The sequence below is a fragment of the Jaculus jaculus genome, chromosome 5, assembly GCF_020740685.1.
Source record: "Jaculus jaculus isolate mJacJac1 chromosome 5, mJacJac1.mat.Y.cur, whole genome shotgun sequence".
Lineage (NCBI taxonomy): Eukaryota > Metazoa > Chordata > Mammalia > Rodentia > Dipodidae > Jaculus > Jaculus jaculus.
Window position 1 is genome coordinate 5,450,807 of NC_059106.1, and position 19,651 is coordinate 5,470,457.

Here is a 19,651-nt window from a genome sequence, read left to right on the forward strand (position 1 = left end):
AGCTTTGCTCTCGGATGGCTTCCCACGCAGATCGGACTCTTCCACCTCGTTCCCACTCTACCCAGACCCTCTCCACACCCCAGCACCCAGCTCTGCTGGCAGCAGCCCTGCACCCGCCCTGGGGCTCACTCAGCCTCACGCTTGGCCTCGCACCCAGCTCACAGACCAGGCTTCCTCCAGCAGCCTCCCCAGGTTCTGCAAAGCCCTGCAAGACCACCTAATCCCCCTCGTTAGAGGAGTACGGCGGGGCAGAGGACACGGCTCGGTGGGGAAAGTGCTTGCCACACAGCACGAGGACCTGAGTTCAGATCCCCTAGTACCCACATAAAAGCGGTAGTGTGTACCTGTAACCCCAGCACTCGGGAGGCAGAGACAGATGCATTTCCTAGGGCTTGCTGCAAGCCAACCTGGCCTCATCAGTGAGCTCGAGTTCCACCTGTCTCAACAAAAAAAGACACCTGAGGCCGACATCCCATGTCCACACGCATGTGCATCATCATACCTGCACACACACCACACACACAAACACATGGAAAAGGAGGGTGAGAGTACAAGGTCTCCAGAATAGCCAAATGGCCTCTCAAAATTGTGTGTCTTCCGGTGGGACCAGGAGGGCAGGACCAGCAGCTGCCACCACAGGGAGGCCTCCACTCGGCCTCAGTAACTTGGCCCCAGTGCCAGGCCAGAAGGTTGGCAGGCAGGCCTGGCTGGTGGGGTGTGAGTGAGACCCTCAGGCCTTTTCTGCCCTGCTGGGCGCGGCAGGCTTGAGGACACTGGTCTCACACAGGCATGTGCCCCACCCCTGGCTGCAGCTCTGCCCACCTGTCACCGAGCTGTCAGCAGAGCCACCCAGTGTGCCCCCCTCACAGGCAGGATGCTATTCTCAGCCCCGCGGGGGGGGGGGGGATCTGCCCCTGCAAGTCAATGCCTTCCACCCCCTCGGCACCTGCTCCCGGGCTGGGTAGGAATAGACATGAATACAGCCCTGGCTGGCCTAGCCCACTTGAGGCCCTGGGTTCCACCCCCAGCACCACAAAATCAGAATCAAAGTCAAAGGTGGGCTGGAGAGATGGATTAGTGGTTAAGTGCATGCCTGTGAACCCTAAAAAGCCCAGGTTCGAGGTTCGATTCCCCAGGACCCACATAAGTCAGATGCACAAGGTGGCACATGCATCTGGAGTCCGTTTGCAGTGGCTGGAGGCCCTGATGTGCCCATTCTCTCTTTCTCTCCCCCTCTCTCTCTCTCTCTCTCTCTCTGCCTCTTTCTCTCTATGTCTGTCTCTCTCAAGTAAATAAATAAAAATAAAAATTTTTTGAAAAGAAACAAAGGCAACCAAAACAATATCAAGTTCTTAAATAAAAACAGGATGGCCGGGCGTGGTGGCACATCCCTTTAATCCCAGCAGTTGGGAGGCAGAGGAGGATCACTATGAGTTCAAGGCCACCCTGAGACACCATAGCGAATTCCAGGTCAGCCTGGGCTAGACTGAGACCCTACCTCGAAAAAGCAAAAAAAAAAAAAAAAAAAACCAGAATGGATTACTCTCCTCTCTGAGTAGTATCAAGTGTGAATTTCAGGAGTTTTCGCTCCACTCACAACCTTCTAGAACCCCTCATAGAAGAAGGAGGCGTGTGGCCTCACAAGCCTAAGAACCTCTGTTTAATCCTCAGAACCCAAGAGCTAGGCACGGCGCATGCGCTTGTGCCCTCAGCAGTGGGAGGTGGAGACCGTGGGTACCTTGGGTCGGCAGCCAGCTAGTCTAGACTAACTGCTAGCTCCAGGACAATGAGAAAACTGGTCTCAAAAAAGAGATGGACAGGGCTGGAGGGATGGCTCAGCCAGCCTGGGTTCAATTCCTCAGTACCCACGGAAAGCCGATGCAGAAAGTGGCACACGCATCTGGAGTTCACCTGCAGTTGCAAGAGACCCTGGCAGGCCCACTCTCTCTCTTTTTCTCTGTTTGTCTGCAAATAAATATTTTTTTTTCAAGGTAGGGTTTCACTCTAGTTCAGCCTGACCTATAAGTCACTATGTAGTCTCAGGGTGGTTCTCAAACTCACGGCAATCCTCCTACCTCTGCCTCCTGAGTGCTGGGATTAAAAAAAAAGAGAGATGAACATCCTGCAAATCTCTTCTTCTTTTTCAGAAGGTAGTGAGACCAGAGGAGATAAACTACTGTTCTCACTAGCCAAGCCACAGCTGAATCCGCAAAGGAAGTGGGGAGAGTGCTGCTTCCATGCCCTTCCTGATAATCAGCACCAGCGTGCAGGAGACAGACCCTGAGGACACTCAACACCTACCAAAGCAGAGATCCAGAGGCTCCTAAGAGCCCAGCACTGAAGTAGACTTAAAACTCACCCACCACGGCTCAGGGAATTTTGCGGAAGAGGGGGCAGAAAGATTGTAAGATCCACAGGTTGAAACATCATGCCCAGAGGCAGTCTCTCCCCCGCAAAATAACTGACTACTGTTCCCACAATGCATAAACTACAACCACATGGGGAATATCTGCAACCCCACTGAGGGATGTCCCCCAACGTAGGGAAAAGAGGATGCCAACACATGACATATCCACAAGAAACACCTTGTTAACACTAGTAATAAACATAAAAAAAGAGCTGGACCGGGCCTGATGAGCGACGCTGGAGCACTGGAGGTTGTCCTTTGACCATCAAGCACATGCGCACACATGTGCACATACACGTGCGCCCCCACACACATACACATAAGGAAGTGTGGGCGCAAACCCCAAAAACACCAGCACTCAGGAGACGGGAAGGAGGATCATGAGTTTAAGACTAGCCTGGTCCGCAGTGAGCCGGCTGCTGTTCTGCGGTAGCAGGGGGAGCGTCTTAGAGAACTTGGTCAAGAGAGACTGAAGGGAAGGTGAGGCGGAGACACTGCTGTCCTCCCGCCTCCACCAGACCAGGTCAGGAGCGGGGGACCAGACGTGGGAGAGAAAGGCTCTGATGGCTGTGGGTCCCACTGACCTCAGAGGGCGGTGACAGGAATGAGGGACTCAGGAGGCTGGCTACCCCTGGCTTGCTGCCATGGGGGACAGCACTGCTGGCTGAAGGTTCTGCATTCTGCCTGGAACCCCCACTGTCACAAGCCTAAGACCCGCCACAGGCCCCACAGAAAGACAGGAACCCTGACTTCCAACATAATGCTCTGCACTGAGAAGTGGAGACAGCCCGGCTCTCTTCACTCACACAAGTACGCACGCTCGGCCAGACATCACGGCCCATGCTTTGAATCCCAGCGCTCAGAAGGCTGAAGTAGGAGGAACACTGTGAGTTCAAAGCCAGCCTGGGCTAATGGGCTGAAATGAGAACCTGCTTCACAAAGAAGGAGGAGGAGGAATAAGAGGAGGAGGAGACATGCCCAGTGGACAAGCAACGACTTTCGCAAAGCCAAAGGGGTTAGGGGGAGCAGAGCTAGGATTTGAACCTGGACCTCTGAGATTCAAATCTCCTTCCATTTTGCCACAGTTTGTCATTCCTGATCCTGGAAATCCCAAACCTCAAGTCACAGTGTGCCCATATCAGCAGCACAGGTGCACAATAGAACCCCGGTGCCTCCCCTTTTGAAAACTGGGGTCCAGGGGCAGGACTATTACCCTACTACCAAGGAAAGCCAGAAGGGTCTAACAACTGGCCACAGCAAGGGCTTGGTGAGCAAGAGCCACCTTAGGCCCCAGCAGCAGGCCCCGCAGGGCTCCCGCACCTCCACCCCCGCGCTTGGAGCCCGGCACTGAAGCGAGGCCTGCACAATGGGGCGGTTTCCTCAGCCTCCCAGGAGCGGCGCAGCGGCCAGGGTGACCCTCCGGCGCAGTGTCTGTCCTCTGCTGAGCACGGTTCCACGTGCTGACTCAGCTCTCCCACCAGGCCCTGCAGCCGCACCCACTTCTCAGGGAGGCTCCCGCAGTCTGCTCCCCCAACCCGCCTGGGGCCAGTCCCCAAGTCCCCCAGCCTCTCCTCCCCTCTCCCTCAGCTCTGTCCTTCTCTAGACACTCTAGCCAGGAGGGCAAGGGTGGCCTGTGGACTTTGGGAAGGCGTGCCATTCCAGCATGAGCAGACCCACCTCCAGGACATGGTTGCTTTGCAGAGTCCTTGGAAGGAGAGAAGACACCAAGAAATATAGTCCTGGCTTACTTTATAACTTAGAAAAAACAAACACTATCAGAGTCCCATCCCAGGGTCAGTAAATGCATCCAGGTAATTGGAGATTCTGTTTCTCGGTTTAGAACAAGACCCAGATCACCCTCCTGGCTATTACCTGAAATCTTTAAATCTCCTCCCAGTTGCTAATGGCCCCCTGTGGGTCCCCAATCTTTTCTTTTCTTCTTTTGTCTTTCTGTGTGTGCATTGGTCAGAGGACAGCCTCCAACGTAGGTCCTGCTTGCATCCCCCTTGTTTGAGGCGGGGTCTCTGTTTTTTCCTGCCATGTCTGCCAGGATAGCTGAACTGGGAGCCCATGCTGCTGCAGGCAAAATTGCAGACATATGTGCCCAGCTCTGCATGGGCTCCAGGGATCTGAACTCAAATACAAGTGCTTTTCCACTGAGCAGCCCAGCCCATCTCCAGCTTCCCGTGAGAGGTGATGGGTATGGTTTCTGCACCCGGCTGCTTCCTGCTCCTTGGGGATTCAGGGAGGACAACCCAGCTCTGTCCGTAGCTGGCCCTGACCCTCGGAGGGCTCTTATTCCTCAAGAGCACCCAGGCCCCACGCACTTGCCTCTCCTGGAGGGCATGAGGGATGTGGGGTCAAGGGGACATCCCCAGTACAATGAGGGACCCAGCTCTACGGATTCACTTTCTCTGAAGTGCCAGGCTCCTAGGCAGCAAGCGCACCCCCCCCCATCACATACCAGGGGCTCAGTGACAAAGGCAGCCCACACAGGACATCTGTATGAAAACACAGCGTCTCTGGCATTTTCTCCAGGGTAGTTAGTTCTCCTCACCCACGCCTACTCCCCGGATCCCGGAAGGGGACAACAGGAGGTAAGCACAGGAGGTAAGCACAGCCTACCTGGGCGCAGAATGAGGCCCAGGAGGAAGGAAATCTCAGGGTTTCCCTGAGCCAAGGGATGGAAGGAAGGAGGGAGGGAGGGAGGGAGAGAAGGATGGCTGGTGCCCCTCTATTTGGACCGCCCCCCCATACACACACACACTTAGAACCATGTGGGGCCCTGCAACTCAGTTTTCTGGAAACCAATCACAAGCACACACAAAACACTAAAGCCATAGTGATGTGCACCTGTGGACTGTCAGAGATTCTTCCCAAGAGCTCCCTGGGGCAGAGCTGGTCAGTCCTGTCAAGAGGATTGGGGCTACATGCCTGACCTCCCCTTGCATTAGACCCTGAGAACTGTCCCCACCTACTTTTAGAAGATCACAAAACAAAATATCTTTGCTCCCTTTTACTTTTCCTATCCCTCCTCCTCTTATTCCTCCTCCTTTCCTCCACCTCCTCTCTCTTTCTCTGCTCTATCTTGGTTACAGCCTCTTAATTGTGCCCCTTACATGCCGCTAAATCTTTTTCCTACCCCTTTCTCCATTCAGCCTCTCTTCCGCCAGGCCCACCAGCCGGTAGTGCCCATCTAAGCTTATACCCCACCCACCCATCACCCTCGTCTGGTCCTTGGGTCGGTCTCATTCCGTAGACAACATGACGTAAGACAGCAGATGCCACCGGGGCCTCAAGAAACAAAGAGCCACGCTCAGATGCAAGGAAACGGGGCTCCCCAGAGGGTGCACTCTTGGCCCAGGCCTCTGGGTGCCAGGCCAGTCCCCATGGCCCAATAAATAGCAGGTCCAGGCTCACCAGGGCTCAGGCATCTTGGCTGGAGTGCCAGGGAGAGGGTGAGCTGAGCAGAGGTTCCAAAGGAAGCTGCAGCTGTTGGAAAAAGGGTCGGGCTGGTGATGGCTCTCCTGTCACCCCATCCCCCTTCCACCCCGAAGCCTCAGCGAAGCTCCTCTGACCATTGGCAGACATGGAAATCTGAACCTTCTCACCAGCCCTGTTCACAGAGCAAAGACATCGTCATCGTCACCCACAGCGCTCCATTCTTGTAGTCAGGGATGCTCACAGTGGGCAGGACCACTCCTCTGAGGCCCCTCCTAGGTTGTGACCCAGAAGCAAGAGATGCCCCAAGCCCTTCTAGGTCAGTGACTGCCCCACAGGGCAGAGCACAGGAAGGGCTCCGAAGAAGACAAGAGCGGGACTGCGCAGCACAGAGCAGGCTGCGATGTCGCCTGGTCCCTGTGGGCTCCAGGATGAAGTCAGAGCCCAGCGCTGCCCCGGCCCAGCCCTCCTGGTGCTTGCTATCTGCTCTGGCCGAGGTCACTACTCCTGGGAACGTGGAACTCGCTCTTCCCAGCTGACCTGAGCTCCCCTTGCCTTGGATCAGTAAGACTCCAGGGCAGTGGATTGTTAGTGGAGCACAAAGCAGAAGACAGAGGAGGAACAGTTCCGGCCTCATCTGAGGAAGAAAGCTAGAGTCTGACCCAGTCTGAAATGCAGTCATAATTACCCCCTTGGCCTGGCCTTTGCTTATCTTTCCTCTCAAACCTGGGCCTCGTCTGGCCCAACCCCACTCACTTTCCAGCCACTTCCAACACCACAACAAACTACTCCCACGGCTGCCCGAGTCACGGTCCCTCTCCTCCTCCCCAACCGCCCTCCTTTCCCCCCAAGCCTCAGCTCGGACCCCATTACTGCAACGATGGCCCAGGCTTGGGAAGCAGCACCTCAGGGCCCTGTGACCTCCCTGGCCCAATCCTGTTGGGGCACTGTATGAAATGGGGAGCTCCTTGGGACAGGTGATAATCTCTCCCCTCAGCAGCATGGCTGGCACCTCAGCCTCCCTGACCCCCAGTGGCCAGTCCCTCAGTGAGAGGCTAGCAGGGTGAGAGAGAATGCCAGGGCTTCAACCCAGGTGAGCTGCGGTCAGGGTCTGAGTCAGGTAGGATGTGCCACACACACAGGCAGGAAGCAGCAGAGGCACCCCAACGAGGTGCCAAGGCGCAGCTGTGGGGAGGGGAGCCCGCGGTGGTCTGGACGACCTGGGAGTAGCCATCGGCCCTGGCAGCGAGAAATCCCTCCCCAGCTGGTCCTGTGGCAGCTACTGCCTGCAACCGCCCACTCACGCCCATGATAACTCGGGGCTCAGCCACGGCGCTGGGCCTCACGCTGCAGTGAGAAGAGGCTGCAGCTGGCAGCCCTTCCGAAGGACATCAGAGACACAAACGCCCACTCACAGGGACACCCTGGGGCCGGTCCCAAAGGCCTACGCAGCAGGCTCTAAGAGCTGCCCTGCCCCCCTTTTGTGACCCCAATCCTGCTGCATCTGCTGTGGCACTGGGATCTGGGTCAGGGAGTGAGGCAATGGTGCAGGACCCAAGAGCTGAAGGCGCCCAAAAGGAGCGTCTGAGGTGAAGGGACAGCCCCAGCGAGTCACGCTGCCTCCCAGCCCCAGCCAAAGTGACCTGGCACCTCTGTCACCTGCAAGTTTTCTCTCATGGGCCACCCCTATGCTGAGGCCCAAGACTAAGCCTTACTTGTCACCTGTCCTACAAGCAGGTAGGACTCCTCTGCAGGACTCTGGCCAGCCACAAGGACCCTGTCACAGGCAGCAAAGCCACTGGCTGAGAGGCTCGGATCAGAACCACCACAGGCCTGGGCTTTCTATTCATGCAGCTGAGGAGGGTTAGGTTACCCAGGGGTGACAGGGGCAGGATGCAACTGCCATCTAACCCTAGCCCCACTTCTCCAGTGAGCAGCCCTCCCCCAGCCTGAAAGACAGTCAGCCTCCAGGCCCCTGCCAGCCATCAGAGCTGCCTCCTGCCGTCAGAAGACGCCATGCGTCCCACTGCAAGGTGTACGGTGGCCCTCCTTATCTCCATCTGCAGATTGAAAAACACGCAAGAGGGGGCTGGAGAGATGGCTTATCAGTTAAGGCATTTGCCTGCAAAGCCAAAGGATCCTGGTTAAACTCTTCAGGACCCACATAAGCCAGATACACAGGGGGCGCATGCATCTGGAGCTCATCTGCAGTGGCTGGAGGCCCTGGCGTGCCCATATTTTCATGTCTCTCTCTTTCTTAAATAAATAAACAGAACCTATTTAAAAAAAATAAAAGAGGGCTGGAGAGATGGCTTAGCGGTTAAGCGCTTGCCTGTGAAGCCTAAGGACCCCGGTTCGAGGCTCGGTTCCCCAGGTCCCACGTTAGCCAGATGCACAAGGGGGCGCACGCATGTGGAGTTCGTTTGCAGTGGCCAGAGGCCCTGGCGCGCCCATTCTCTCTGTCTCTCTATCTGCCTCTCTCTCTCTCTCTCTCTCTCTCTCTCTCTCTCTCTGTGTGTGTGTGTGTGTGTCCATCGCTTTCAAATAAATAAATAAAAATAAAAAATAAATAAATAAAAGAAAGAAAAATATTCAAGGGGCTGAGGAGATGGTGACCAGTAAAGCGCTTGTCAGGCAAGCACGCGGCCCTGAGTCCGGGACTCCAGCACCTACGTACAAGCCAAGCGTGGTGGCGCACGCCTGTAACCCCAGCACCCATGTACAAGCCAAGCGTGGTGGCGCACGCCTGTAACCCCAGCACCCATGTACAAGCCAAGCATGGTGGCGCACGCCTGAAACCCAGCTCTGGGAAGGCAGACACAGGTAGATGAATTCCTGGGGCCATGATGGCTAGTTGAACTGGTGAACTCTGGGTTCAGTGAGAAACTCTATGTCAAAAAAAAAAAAAAAATTAAAAGGTGGGAATTGATTGAGGAACACGCCTGACATTCACCTTCGGCCCCTCGTGCACGTGCGCTTGCACGTACATGCACCCATGTGCATAGGAACACACACTCACACCATATACACACCACAGACACATTTGAAAGTATGCAAAAGAAAAAATGGTGTCTGAACATGCACAAACTCTTGTCATTGTGCCCAGAATCATACAGTATAACAATTGTTTTCATTACAGTCACACTCTAGTAAGCATTTTACATCATCTAGACATGGCAGAAAGTATGCAGATGCATGTAGCTTCCATGCAGAGATGATGTCAATTTATATAAGGGACTTGGCCACTGTAGGAATTTGGCATCTGGTCTTGGAATCAAATTTTCTAATGATTTTGAGAGATGACTGGATGCCCAGAGCACCTACTGTGTGCTGAGCTGGAGGTCCGGATGCCACAGTGGGACAGAAAGCAGGGCCTTGCCCTTGAAGGCAGAAGCACAGAAACCCGCCGCAGTCTGGACTCGGGCCACAGGGTGGGTGGTGACAGACCCAGGGCTGCACACTGGGGACAGGCTTCCCAGCCTGGCACAGCGAGCGCCCTCACTACTTCCTTCTCAAGAACATCGAAAACCGACTAGTGCGCCCTCATTCCACGAAAGAAACTCTACAAACCACTGACACTAAAGTAAAGGATATAATTCCAGACCAAGAAGTGTTTCTTTTGACAGAATACATAGGAAATAGCTTTCTTATTTGGATAGGCATGTGTGTATGGTCTTGTCTGTCCTCCTTGGTAGACCTGACAACCCCTTTGGACTTGCTATGGAAACCCCAGGCCTTCTATCACCCAGAATCCACCATACACCCCCACAGTGTAAACCTCTACCCCAGATCAGGCTAGGAGGAGCCTTACTTATGGGTAAGAGACCAAAGTCTCCCAAGCTGGAGACCTCCACCTCATCTGTGTACACCCAAGGCCTTTCCACCTCCTGACCACAAAAGAGGTAGTACCCCAGATAAGCAACCAGACAGCCCAGGGCATCACTGTGCCAACCTCCAGTTTCTACTTTTTCTGGGTAAAGCTCACATATTCACAGCAATAATGGCATGAGACAGGTACGTAATAATTCATGCCTATCATGATTATTGAATGTTTAATAAAGCTCTTCTCTGTTCCCCAGTCCTGACCCCTGCCAGCCATTGGTATGCGTACAACCTGCTAGCCTTGTGAGGAGGTGGCAGCCTCTTGCAGGGGGCAGAAACCTTGGTACCAATCTTTGCCCATGACAATGGAAATCAAGTGCCTTTAACCACTGAGCCATCCTCCATGGCCTTACAAATGTGAGAGGCCGACTCTTACTGGCGGGCCTCGGGCTGGCAGTCTCCCGCCCTTGAAGGTTCCCGCACTTCGTTTTCTCAGTGGTCCTGGTGGAGGTCTCATCTATCCCTGTTTCAGGAGGAAACAAGCTCAGGCAGGTTGGCACGATTTGCCAAGGGAAAGACTGTGGGGACAGGAGCTCGGTGTCAGCTCTCTGAGCCCACGGTCTTGCCCTGAGGGAAGGCATTGCAAGTGGCCCTCCGCAGTCCAGCCCGTCTTTGGTGCCTTCAGCACTGTCTCTGGGCAGCTCTCTCCCTCCTCACGCCCCGCCCTGAGCAGAAGCCCCACCCGCCGAACCCGCAAATATCCACTCCCTGTCTGTCTGGGCCTGCCTTCCTCGGGTGGATGACGTTTTAGGGCTGGTGTTCTTTTCCTTGTACTTCTTTTTTAATTTTATTTATTTATAGAGAAAGAGAGCAAAAGAGGCAAAAAGAGATAATGGGCATGCCAGGGCCTCCAGCCACTGCAAACAAACTCCAGATGCATGCGTCACCTTGTGCATCTGGCTTACGTGGGTCCTGGGGAATTGAACCAAGGTCCTTTGGCTTTACAGGCAAACACCTTAACCTCTAAGATATCTCTCCAGCCCACTTCCTTACATTTTTAAAAAAACAAATTTATTTATTTATTTGAGAAAGAGAGAGAATGGGTGCGCCAGGGCCTCCAGCCATGAAAACGAACTCCAGATGCGTGCACCCCCTCGTGCATCTGGCTTACGTGGGCCCTGGAGAATTGAACTGGAATCCCTTGGCTTTGCAGGCAAAACGCCTTAACCAGTAAGCCATCCCTACAGCTCTTCCTTGTGTTTTTAATCCCCAAAGGAGAATTTAGAGACACAACATGCCAGCCATCTAACAGGAAGCACCTGTCCCAACCAGGGACAGCCTCTCATCTGGAGACCCGAAGCTTCTCACTGTCTCCTCTGCCCAGGTCTCCCGTGGTCCAAACACACCTGCAGCAGCAGCTGAAACCTTCACACAGGCATGGATCCCACACACCCAACTCCTTCTGCTCCTGTAACAACCTGCACCACGGCCACTGTGTGGTGACCGCGACCCCAGCCGGGAAGTCAGCTCAAAAGCTTTACCCATGGACCCTCCTCCCTCAGGGTCCAGCGTGTAGTAGGTGCTCAATACTTGTGTGGACACATGAATAGATATACGAACTATTCAGTATTTTACCAGTGCTGAAAAATAAAGACCAGAGGGGACGTCTAGGCCTTACTAGGATAGAGCTGGGCTATAAAGAACACAGGAAGAAGGACCCAGGCAGAGTGGGAGTGTGTAAGGTGAAATTCTGTGTCTAGGAGTCAAGATTCACTCAAAATGATCTGATTCTTTTTTTTTTTTTTTTTTTTTTTGAGGCAAGCCCAATAGATTGGCCTTTTTTTTTAATGCAAGAGAGCAAGAGCAAGAAGGAGAGAGAATTGGCATGCCAAGGCCTCCATCCACTGTCACCGAACTCCAGACGTGTGCGCTACCTTGTGCACATGTGCGACCTTGCACACTTGTATCACCTTGTGTGTCTGGCTTACATGGGATCTAGAGAGTCAAACGTGGGTCCTTAGGCTTCACAGGCAAGCACTTTAACAGCTAAGCCATCTCTACAGCCCCAAAATGATCTGATTCTTAAGTCCAAGCCTTCCACTGGTACAGACCACCTTTGTACACCCACCAGACTCACATGCATGTATGCATAAGCGCGCGTGTGCACACACACACGCGCGCACACACACACACACACACACACACACACACCCCACCCCAGGACTATGACAACATCCTAAGCCCTGATCAGCTAAGAGATCAACAGGGATTAGCTGTCTGCAGAGGCCAGTAACGAACACTCCGTGGGAGCACGGTTGGAGACAGGGCAGTGAGGAGGAAGAAGGGCTCCAGCGGGGCTCCCCGTGCCAGTCTGCCCACCCAGCTGACATTTAGTGAGCAATTACTACATGCCAGGCACCGGTCACATATGGGTTTCTTTCCATGGGTGAGAAGATGTTCATCCATAAAGGAAGGGGGCTCAAGAAGGTCCTGCCACCTCTCTGAGGTGTCACAACCAGTCAGGGGAACTCAAACGGCCCCTTGCCACACCCTCCCTGGCCCCAAGCTCTCTGATGTCACTCTTGTGGTGATACCACGATGGAAGGACTTCCTGGGGGCAAAATCAGCCTTTGAAGCTCAACCCTGGTTTACACCTGTGGTGGTTGGGGGGACAGAGAAGCATTCCCCTCATGCCGTCATCAAGTCTACAGCTTGTAAGAAACAAGCTGGGTCGAGGCCACACAGTGCAGGGGCACTTAGCGGAAGCCAGAGGTGGAGGAAGATGATAAGGGACCCCCCCCCCCCCCCGCCGCCGAAGGGTGGTCTGTGAAGAAGCAGGGGAAGTGGTCCACCCTTGGTTGCTCTGAGATTCCCTGGGGTGCATAGATTTTTTTTCTCAAGTATGTAGGAGTTGATTGGCTCTGGCCCAAATCTTGTGCCTAGCTCGCATTCTCACAATCCCCATTGCCTATAGCTGCTCCCAGCACACTGGCTACAGTATAAGCCTACGGACAAAACCGCCTGGCTCACACCTGCTACAGCCAGCGGACACTTAAGCCACCAGGCCTGAGGGGGCTCAGAAGGTTCAGGGCCATGCTTCCAACCCTCCCCCACCTGCCCGAGCCAAATGTCTTTGGAGCACCCCTAGGTACACCACACTCAAGTCAGGATGCAGGCCCAGGAGCTGCAGCAGGGAAGGCAAACTATTTACAAGAAGAACTCCCAGGAGGCTGACCCAGGCTGGGTGATGAGGAACCTGACCCAGCTTAGCAGGAAAGGCCCAGCGCAGAGATCCAGAAGGGAAAAGAGATGGCTCATTCTAGAAGGCCCAAGTGAGCTCCAACTTCTGCCAACCCAAGGGTCCCCTGACTTGGCGGGTGGTGACACTAACTGCCCCTTGTGTTAAAGGGGCCTCACGCTCTTTTCTTTCCTGGGGCCTTGCTGCTGTCAGCCTGCTGCCAGTGGCCTGGTGATCTAGCCCAGCTTGCACTGAAGAAGCCATCTTGGTTCCCGCGTGCTGCGTGGAGACACCTTGACCACGCACAGGAACGTGGTGCAGCTCGTGGCCAGGTGTCAAGGCTCTATAAATAGCCACAGCCACCCTTCTTTTGCCGAGCACCTGCCCAACGTGTCACAGGGCTGTGCCGTGCTGCGTGCTGACCACTCTGCGCCCTCCCCCTCCCAGCACGTTCGGGGTCAGCTGGGCAGTGGACACCCCACCTTCACGCCGTCACTTTACACACTCCCGCCCCGCCTGCGTCCTTCCTCCCGTGCGCATCACAGTCCAGCTCTGCCCCAGCAAGGCCTGGCCTCCATCACACACTCTAGCCCCAGGACTCCTGGCCATGGACCTCAGCACGCCAGACCTGCCTCCCCCACCCCAGCTGCCCTTCTCCCCAGCCACCCCTCCCCCAGGGGCCCAGCTCGCCAACCTCTAATCCTCCCTGTCATCCGACCCAGCCTCCACCCTAAATTGGCTTTGCTCAGGCACCCTTCTGAGGCCCAAAAATGGACATAGTCATTTATAGAGGGTCGGATAAGCCAAACGCAATGGGAAGATTACCTCAGGGCGCCTGGGCTCCAGGCGCACAACCCCAACCCTGGACACACAGGGAGCAGCTGCGAGGCCAGCAATGGCGGTACAAGAATTCGCCTCACAGGGGCCAGGGCCACAGCTCCCTGCGGGAGCAGCATGGGGCTCAGCCCAGACAGGGAGCCCAGCACGTGTCCAAGCAAGAAAATAGACCAAGACACATGCAGCCCACCCACAGGTCTGAGAGAAGGCCCCTAAAGCCAGATGCTCACGTCCCCACATTTGTCCATGACCATGCATTTACTAAGCACCTACTGGTAGCAGGTGGGTATCAGAAGTGGACAAGCATGGGCCTGCCCAGAGAGCGGGAGGGGTCAGTGAACAAGGATCCGAGACCCAGAAGGGACTTCAGAGGGGAGCTGGCTATGGCACCAGAGGGCACACTGCCCTTGACCACACAGTCACTCTGAGTCTCGGTGGATATTTGGGCTAAAAAAGGATATGGGAAGATGAGGGGAGAGAGGGTTAACTATTGGGCCTTCTTCCTACGTGAAGGCTGTCTAAGCTTTCCTGATGTCCTTGCCCACAGATAATGCCCTTCTGGGACAATAAAGAAATAGGAATTGCCCGCTTGCTGGTTGATTTGACCAAGGAAAGGGAAGGAGGGCCACGTGTCGGGGTGCTTGCAAGACAGTAGGATGTTGAGGTGCCATTAGCGGTGGCGGTGGCCGTGATGGTGTACTCAGACTGTGACAAACGTGGACCGTGAGTGCCAGGACAGCAAGCGGGGGAGATCAGCGTGGCTAAGGCTTCCTGGGAAGACAGACTGCGGCTGGCCCAGAAGGGAAGGGCGGGAAGCACGCTACTTGCAGAGGAGGCCTGTCACGTCTTGGCTTCCTCTGGGCAGAGGGTCCCTAACTCATGCCCACGGGGAAGAGAACAGCTGTAGCACTAGGCATGTGCAGTCCCATGTGGGCCCGGATCAGGCAATGCCAGTTGTTGGCCAAAGCAATGCCAACCAGCTGTCCACCAAGCGCCCGAGGCCACGGTACAGGGCTGAAAAGGAGGAATGGCTGAGCGGGCCAGTGAGTCAGGCAAGGAGGCACCACCGCCTGCACCTCTGCCTTGCAGTGCCCTCCGGAAGGCGGCCACTGAGAAACACAGCAAGAACCAAGACCACTTCTCCAGCACCAGGCCCACTGTCCGAGGGGCTCTGGCGGACAGCTGGTCATCGCGGAGTGGGGGCAGGGGACTTAGCTCAGCTAGTCCCAGGATCCCCATTCATTTCCCTCCGGAGCAGCTCAGGCCCAGAGCTGCCAGCTCCAGGCACCTACATGCAATACTGGGTCATGGGAAGGAAAGCTGGCTGTATCTGCCTACCCCTCCAGCCGGGGTGACTCAAGTCTCCTCAGTCCCCAGCCGGCTACTGAAGGGGCTCTGATCTTGCCCCTCCTCCTGGGGGACGGGGACCTGGCCCCAAAATGAAGCTTTGCTAGAGCCCTTCCAAACACACACACACACACACACACACACGCACGCACGCACGCACGCACGCACACACACACATGCACACACGAACAGGGCTCTGAGGGAGATGGCAGGGAAAGCTTTTACAACACCCCCTCCCCCATCACGTGTGGCTGCCATCCTCAGGGAGCCCTAGGTCTCAGCTGCAAAAGTCATTGTTTATAAACAGCCACAAGGCCAGCAGAAGAAGGCGAGCCTGTCTCTGTCTCCACCAGGCCGCACGCGGCAGCGCCTCGGAGCAGGGGGGGGGGGCGCTAACCCAGCAGAAACACACGGATTCTACACTCTCAGATTTCAGAGTCAGAATTGGCAGGGGAAGTGGCGTCAGCAGCTGGCGTGATCCAATTCAATAAGCCAGAGATGGCTTAGGGGGAAAAGGCAGACCCGCAAGGACCCCCACCCCCAATGCCTGCATTTCCTGCACAGCCAGGGTGTCCCAGGAATCCCCGGCCCCATCCCCCCCAACCCCACCCCGCACCGGCCCACAGTCCCTCTGGGCGAAGAGGGCCCAGGGGTTTCCTGCGGGGTCCCTGCACGCCCCTCCTTTGGACCAGCCGGTCGCGGGATCCCCGAGCCTGGGGCCGCCACCTCAAGCCCGGGCCCGGGGCGGGGAGGACGCGCGAAGCCCCCGGCACCGGGCGAGGGGACCTCCCGCAGGACGGCGGTGCGCAGCTTCTGCGGCCGGCCGGGCGGGCTGGGGCTTCCAGGCCGCACTTGGGAGAGGAAACCCGATCCCTCCTCAGGGACGCGGGTGGAAGGTGGTGGCACCCGCCGGCCGGGAAGCGGCCTTTAAGCAGTCCTGGGCGCATGTGGCCCGGGGGCGACGAGTGGATTGCTTCCTCCATCCCCCACGCGAGCCGCGCCCGGATTGCCCGCGTGGGGCCTGGAAGAGTCGCGGGTCTCCCTCCCAGCCACGGGGCTCTCTGACCGCCCCCCACCCCGGGGTGGTCTCCGTGCAGCCCCCAGCAGCCCGAAGGAGTCGAGAGCATGGGCTGCCACTTCTCAGGCACAACGCGGCCGTGGGGTGATGGGGGACAGCCGAGCCCTCCCCGGCCCCAGCCCCAGGTGGAGAGACGGCGGAGGGCACGGACCGAAGGGGGCGCCCAGCGTCCAGGGGAACCGCAGCAGCGGTCGTCCGGAGGTGACGGGGAGAGGGGCAGGGAGGAGGGTGCCCGACCCAGGGGACGGGCAAGCTGGGGTCGGGGTGGAGGAGGGGGTTACCCTCTGGGGTCGCTCACCTTCTCCTGCGCGCGGGTGAGCTTCTTCTGCACGTTACTGGCGATCTTGCCCGCCGTCACCCCCTTGCTGCCCATCTCGGCCATCGTGGCGCCGGCTCGGCCCGGCGGCAGGCGGGCGGGCGGGCAGGCGCGGAGAAGGGCGCGGGGAGGAGGCCGTGCGCGCCGCGCTCCCTGCCCGCAGCCCCGCTCGGCCGCGCCACGGGCCCCGGCTCCACGCCGCGCGCGCTGCCCGGCTCGGCCGACTGGCGGAGGCGGAGCGACGCGGGACGCGGCCGCCGAGAAAGGAGGAGGAGGAGGAGGAGGGAGGATCGCCCCGAAAGAAGGGGGCGGGGAGAAGGGGCCGTGCTCCGCCGACGGGCAGCGCCCCCTGCCCGCCCCCTGCAGACCACACACACGGCCTTTTAAAGCGACACTTCTCCCGGCGCCCCGCACACACCTTCCGGGAGGAGGGCTCCCCGAGGGCCGGCGCCCCGGGATGCAGCGGCGATCGGGACTCCCGGGACTCTTCCTTCCCTCTCCCCTTCCCCCCAGCCAACGACATCACCCCGGGGCGGGGACTCACGCGACTGTCCCCGCCTTAGTGCCACCGCGAGCCTGACACCCGGGTCCTCCTCCAAGCAGTTACCTCCTGCACCTTGGAAAAGGAGCCAGGTAAAGGAGATTTAAAAAAAAAAAAAAAATCAAAGATTACCTGCGGCGATAGGCGCTCGGCGCTGGAATCCTGGAGCCCCCAGGGCTGGGAGAGCCTGCGCGAGGCGTCCTCCCTTCCTTCCCGGCTCTCCTCTCCCCACCCCGGGGCGCCCTGCGGTCGCCTATCGGCCTCGGGCCTCCCACGCATCTCTGGTCCCCTCTCCGTGTGTCTCTTCTCACCGTGCTAAATGCTCGGTTCTTACAGTTTGCCAATAACCAGCCATCATCCTACCAACCCCATAACATCACTGCACGTGCCTGGCACCGGGCTAATTTGATAGCCTTTATCTCACTCGGTCTCCAAACAGCCCTATGAAGTAGGTGGCACTATTATCTTCATTTTACAAATTAGGCACCAAGAGGCCTGGCAGGAGAGACATCGCAGGCTTCTCTGCCACTATGCGCTGGGTTGCCTCCTAATTCTTCCAGGAGGGAACATGATTAGGGGTCCCTTATTCCTAGGGACGATAATGACACATACGTTACAGTCGCAGGAGGGGTGATTGGCTCCAGGACCCTTGAGTACACCACAAGGCAGGCATCGCGTCGCAAGTCCTTTCTGTAAAAAGGCGCCTTGTTTGCATATGACCTCCAGGAACCCTCCCGTGTGCTTTCAATCACCTCTGGTGACTTCTACTACCTAATACATGCAAATGCTATGTAGATGGCTGTTAGGATGTTTTGTTTAGGAAATAATGACAAGGGGGGGCGGTCTGTGGTTGTTCAGCGCAGGTGCCATGGTCTCCCCGCACCTTTCCAGTGGTGGGGTGCAAAACTGCAGATAAGGAGAGATTGTGCACGTTAGGATAGCGTGTTGATACCCTCTCCAAAATCATGTCAGGTGCCACTCACAGTGACGGGCGCTGCTGCCTGGGAGGTTACTTGGGGCGGTGGGCTGAGCTGCCCAGAACTGAGTGCTGGGGGAGCCTGGAGCCAAGGCGAGGCCCCTAGGCGGGCCACAGGCGCTTGTACAGAGGGGCACAGGCCGTGGGGACAGGGCCCCCAGAGAAGCATGCAGGGCTCTTCCTGCAGCCCGCCTGCGTGGTGTCTGGCCCACAGCTGGTTTTATCACCCTGCTCTCCCTCTTGGTCATTAATTAGTGCTCCTATTACGCAGACAGGCAGACTGAAGTTCAGCAGCTCGTCACTGCTGAAAATGTGACAGGTCGCAAATGACAACCCAACAGCCAGTCCGTGTACTGTGTGAACAGAAAGTGTTCTGTCAAAATTATCCACATAAACACGTGCCCCATGCGTGTCCCCCAAACAAAACCTAAGCAGCCCAGGTTTCTAAAGCAGCATTCTCCTGATCGGAGGCTCAATACAGTTTTACTTCATGATCATCTCTTCCCCCTAATCTTATGATAATGCACCATTCTCTCAAAGCAATTACTTCCAACACTCCTCTGGGGAGTCAAGCAGAAGCCAAGTCTTATTACCATCAGCCCCCAGGAACAGAAGGTCCTTTCCCACTGGCCTTTGGTGTTTTAGACTATCACTTGAAAGAAAAGTAGAAAGCAACAGAAATACTCCTCAGTGGAAGAGGACCTGCTAAGATAGCGCAGTAAACGGAAGAACCATTGGGGAATCCTTTCCAGCCATTACAAAGATCATGTAGCAATAGGAAACTAATGCTCATGGCTTTAATTATGAGTAAAAGGAAAATGTACATGGGCTATCCTTACAACTACATAAAAATAAATGCTCAGAATCAAAAACTAAAAATAACTATAGAGCCAGGTGTGGTGGCACACGCCTTTAATCCCAGCACTTGGGAAGCAGAGGTAGGAGGATTGCTATGAGTTTGAGGCCACCCTGAGACTTCATAGTTAATTCCAGGTCAGCCTGGACCAGAATGAGATCCTACCTCGAAAAAAAATAATAATAATAACTATACATCAGAAAAGAAGGTAGGGCTGGAGGGATGGCTTAGCGGTTAAGGCATTTGCCTGCAAAGCCTAAGGACCCAGGTTCAATTTCCCAGGACCCACGTTAGCCAGATGCACAAGGGGGTGCACATGCATCTGGAGCTCGTTTGCAGTGGCTGGAGGCCCTGGTGCACCCATTCTCTCTCTTTCCCTCTTTCTCTGTCAAATACATAAATAAATTATTAAAGCAGAAAAGAAGGTAGATGTGTTAAAATTAGGAATTAGGCTGATTTTTCTCCCACACTTTCCTAAATAGTCTGAAATGTGACATTGTGCCTTCATGGAACAACCACAGGACTGGGTTTTGTTTTTTGTTTTGTTTTGTTTTCAGTGACTCTTGGGGGCTCTGGAGACAGCTCAGCAGGTCCGAGCACTTGCGATGCAAACGTGAGGACCTGAGTTCAACAGTGCACATCCACGTGACAGGCTAGGAGCAGCCACACACACCTGTGACTGCAGTCCTGGTCAGCCGCCCTCACGACAGAGACTCCAGTCAAGAAACAAAGAAGAGGGGCCTGGAGAGCTGGCTTGGTGGTTAAGGCATTTGCCTGCAAAGCCAAAGGACT

The 19,651-nt window shown here is 56.0% G+C and overlaps 1 protein-coding gene across 9 annotated transcripts in view; it reads right to left on the bottom strand.

Moving 5' to 3' along the window:
• Bin1 (bridging integrator 1) overlaps positions 1 to 16,590 on the bottom strand; it is a 64,329-nt gene extending 47,739 nt beyond the window's left edge. For all 9 annotated transcript variants that reach the window (XM_004668173.3, XM_004668172.2, XM_004668171.2 and 6 more), the window contains exon 1: positions 16,469 to 16,590. In XM_004668173.3, the coding sequence (XP_004668230.1) occupies positions 16,469 to 16,552 (84 nt within the window). In that variant the 5' untranslated portion in view covers positions 16,553 to 16,590. The remainder of the gene's footprint in view (positions 1 to 16,468) is intronic.
• Positions 16,591 to 19,651: the final 3,061 nt, after the last annotated feature.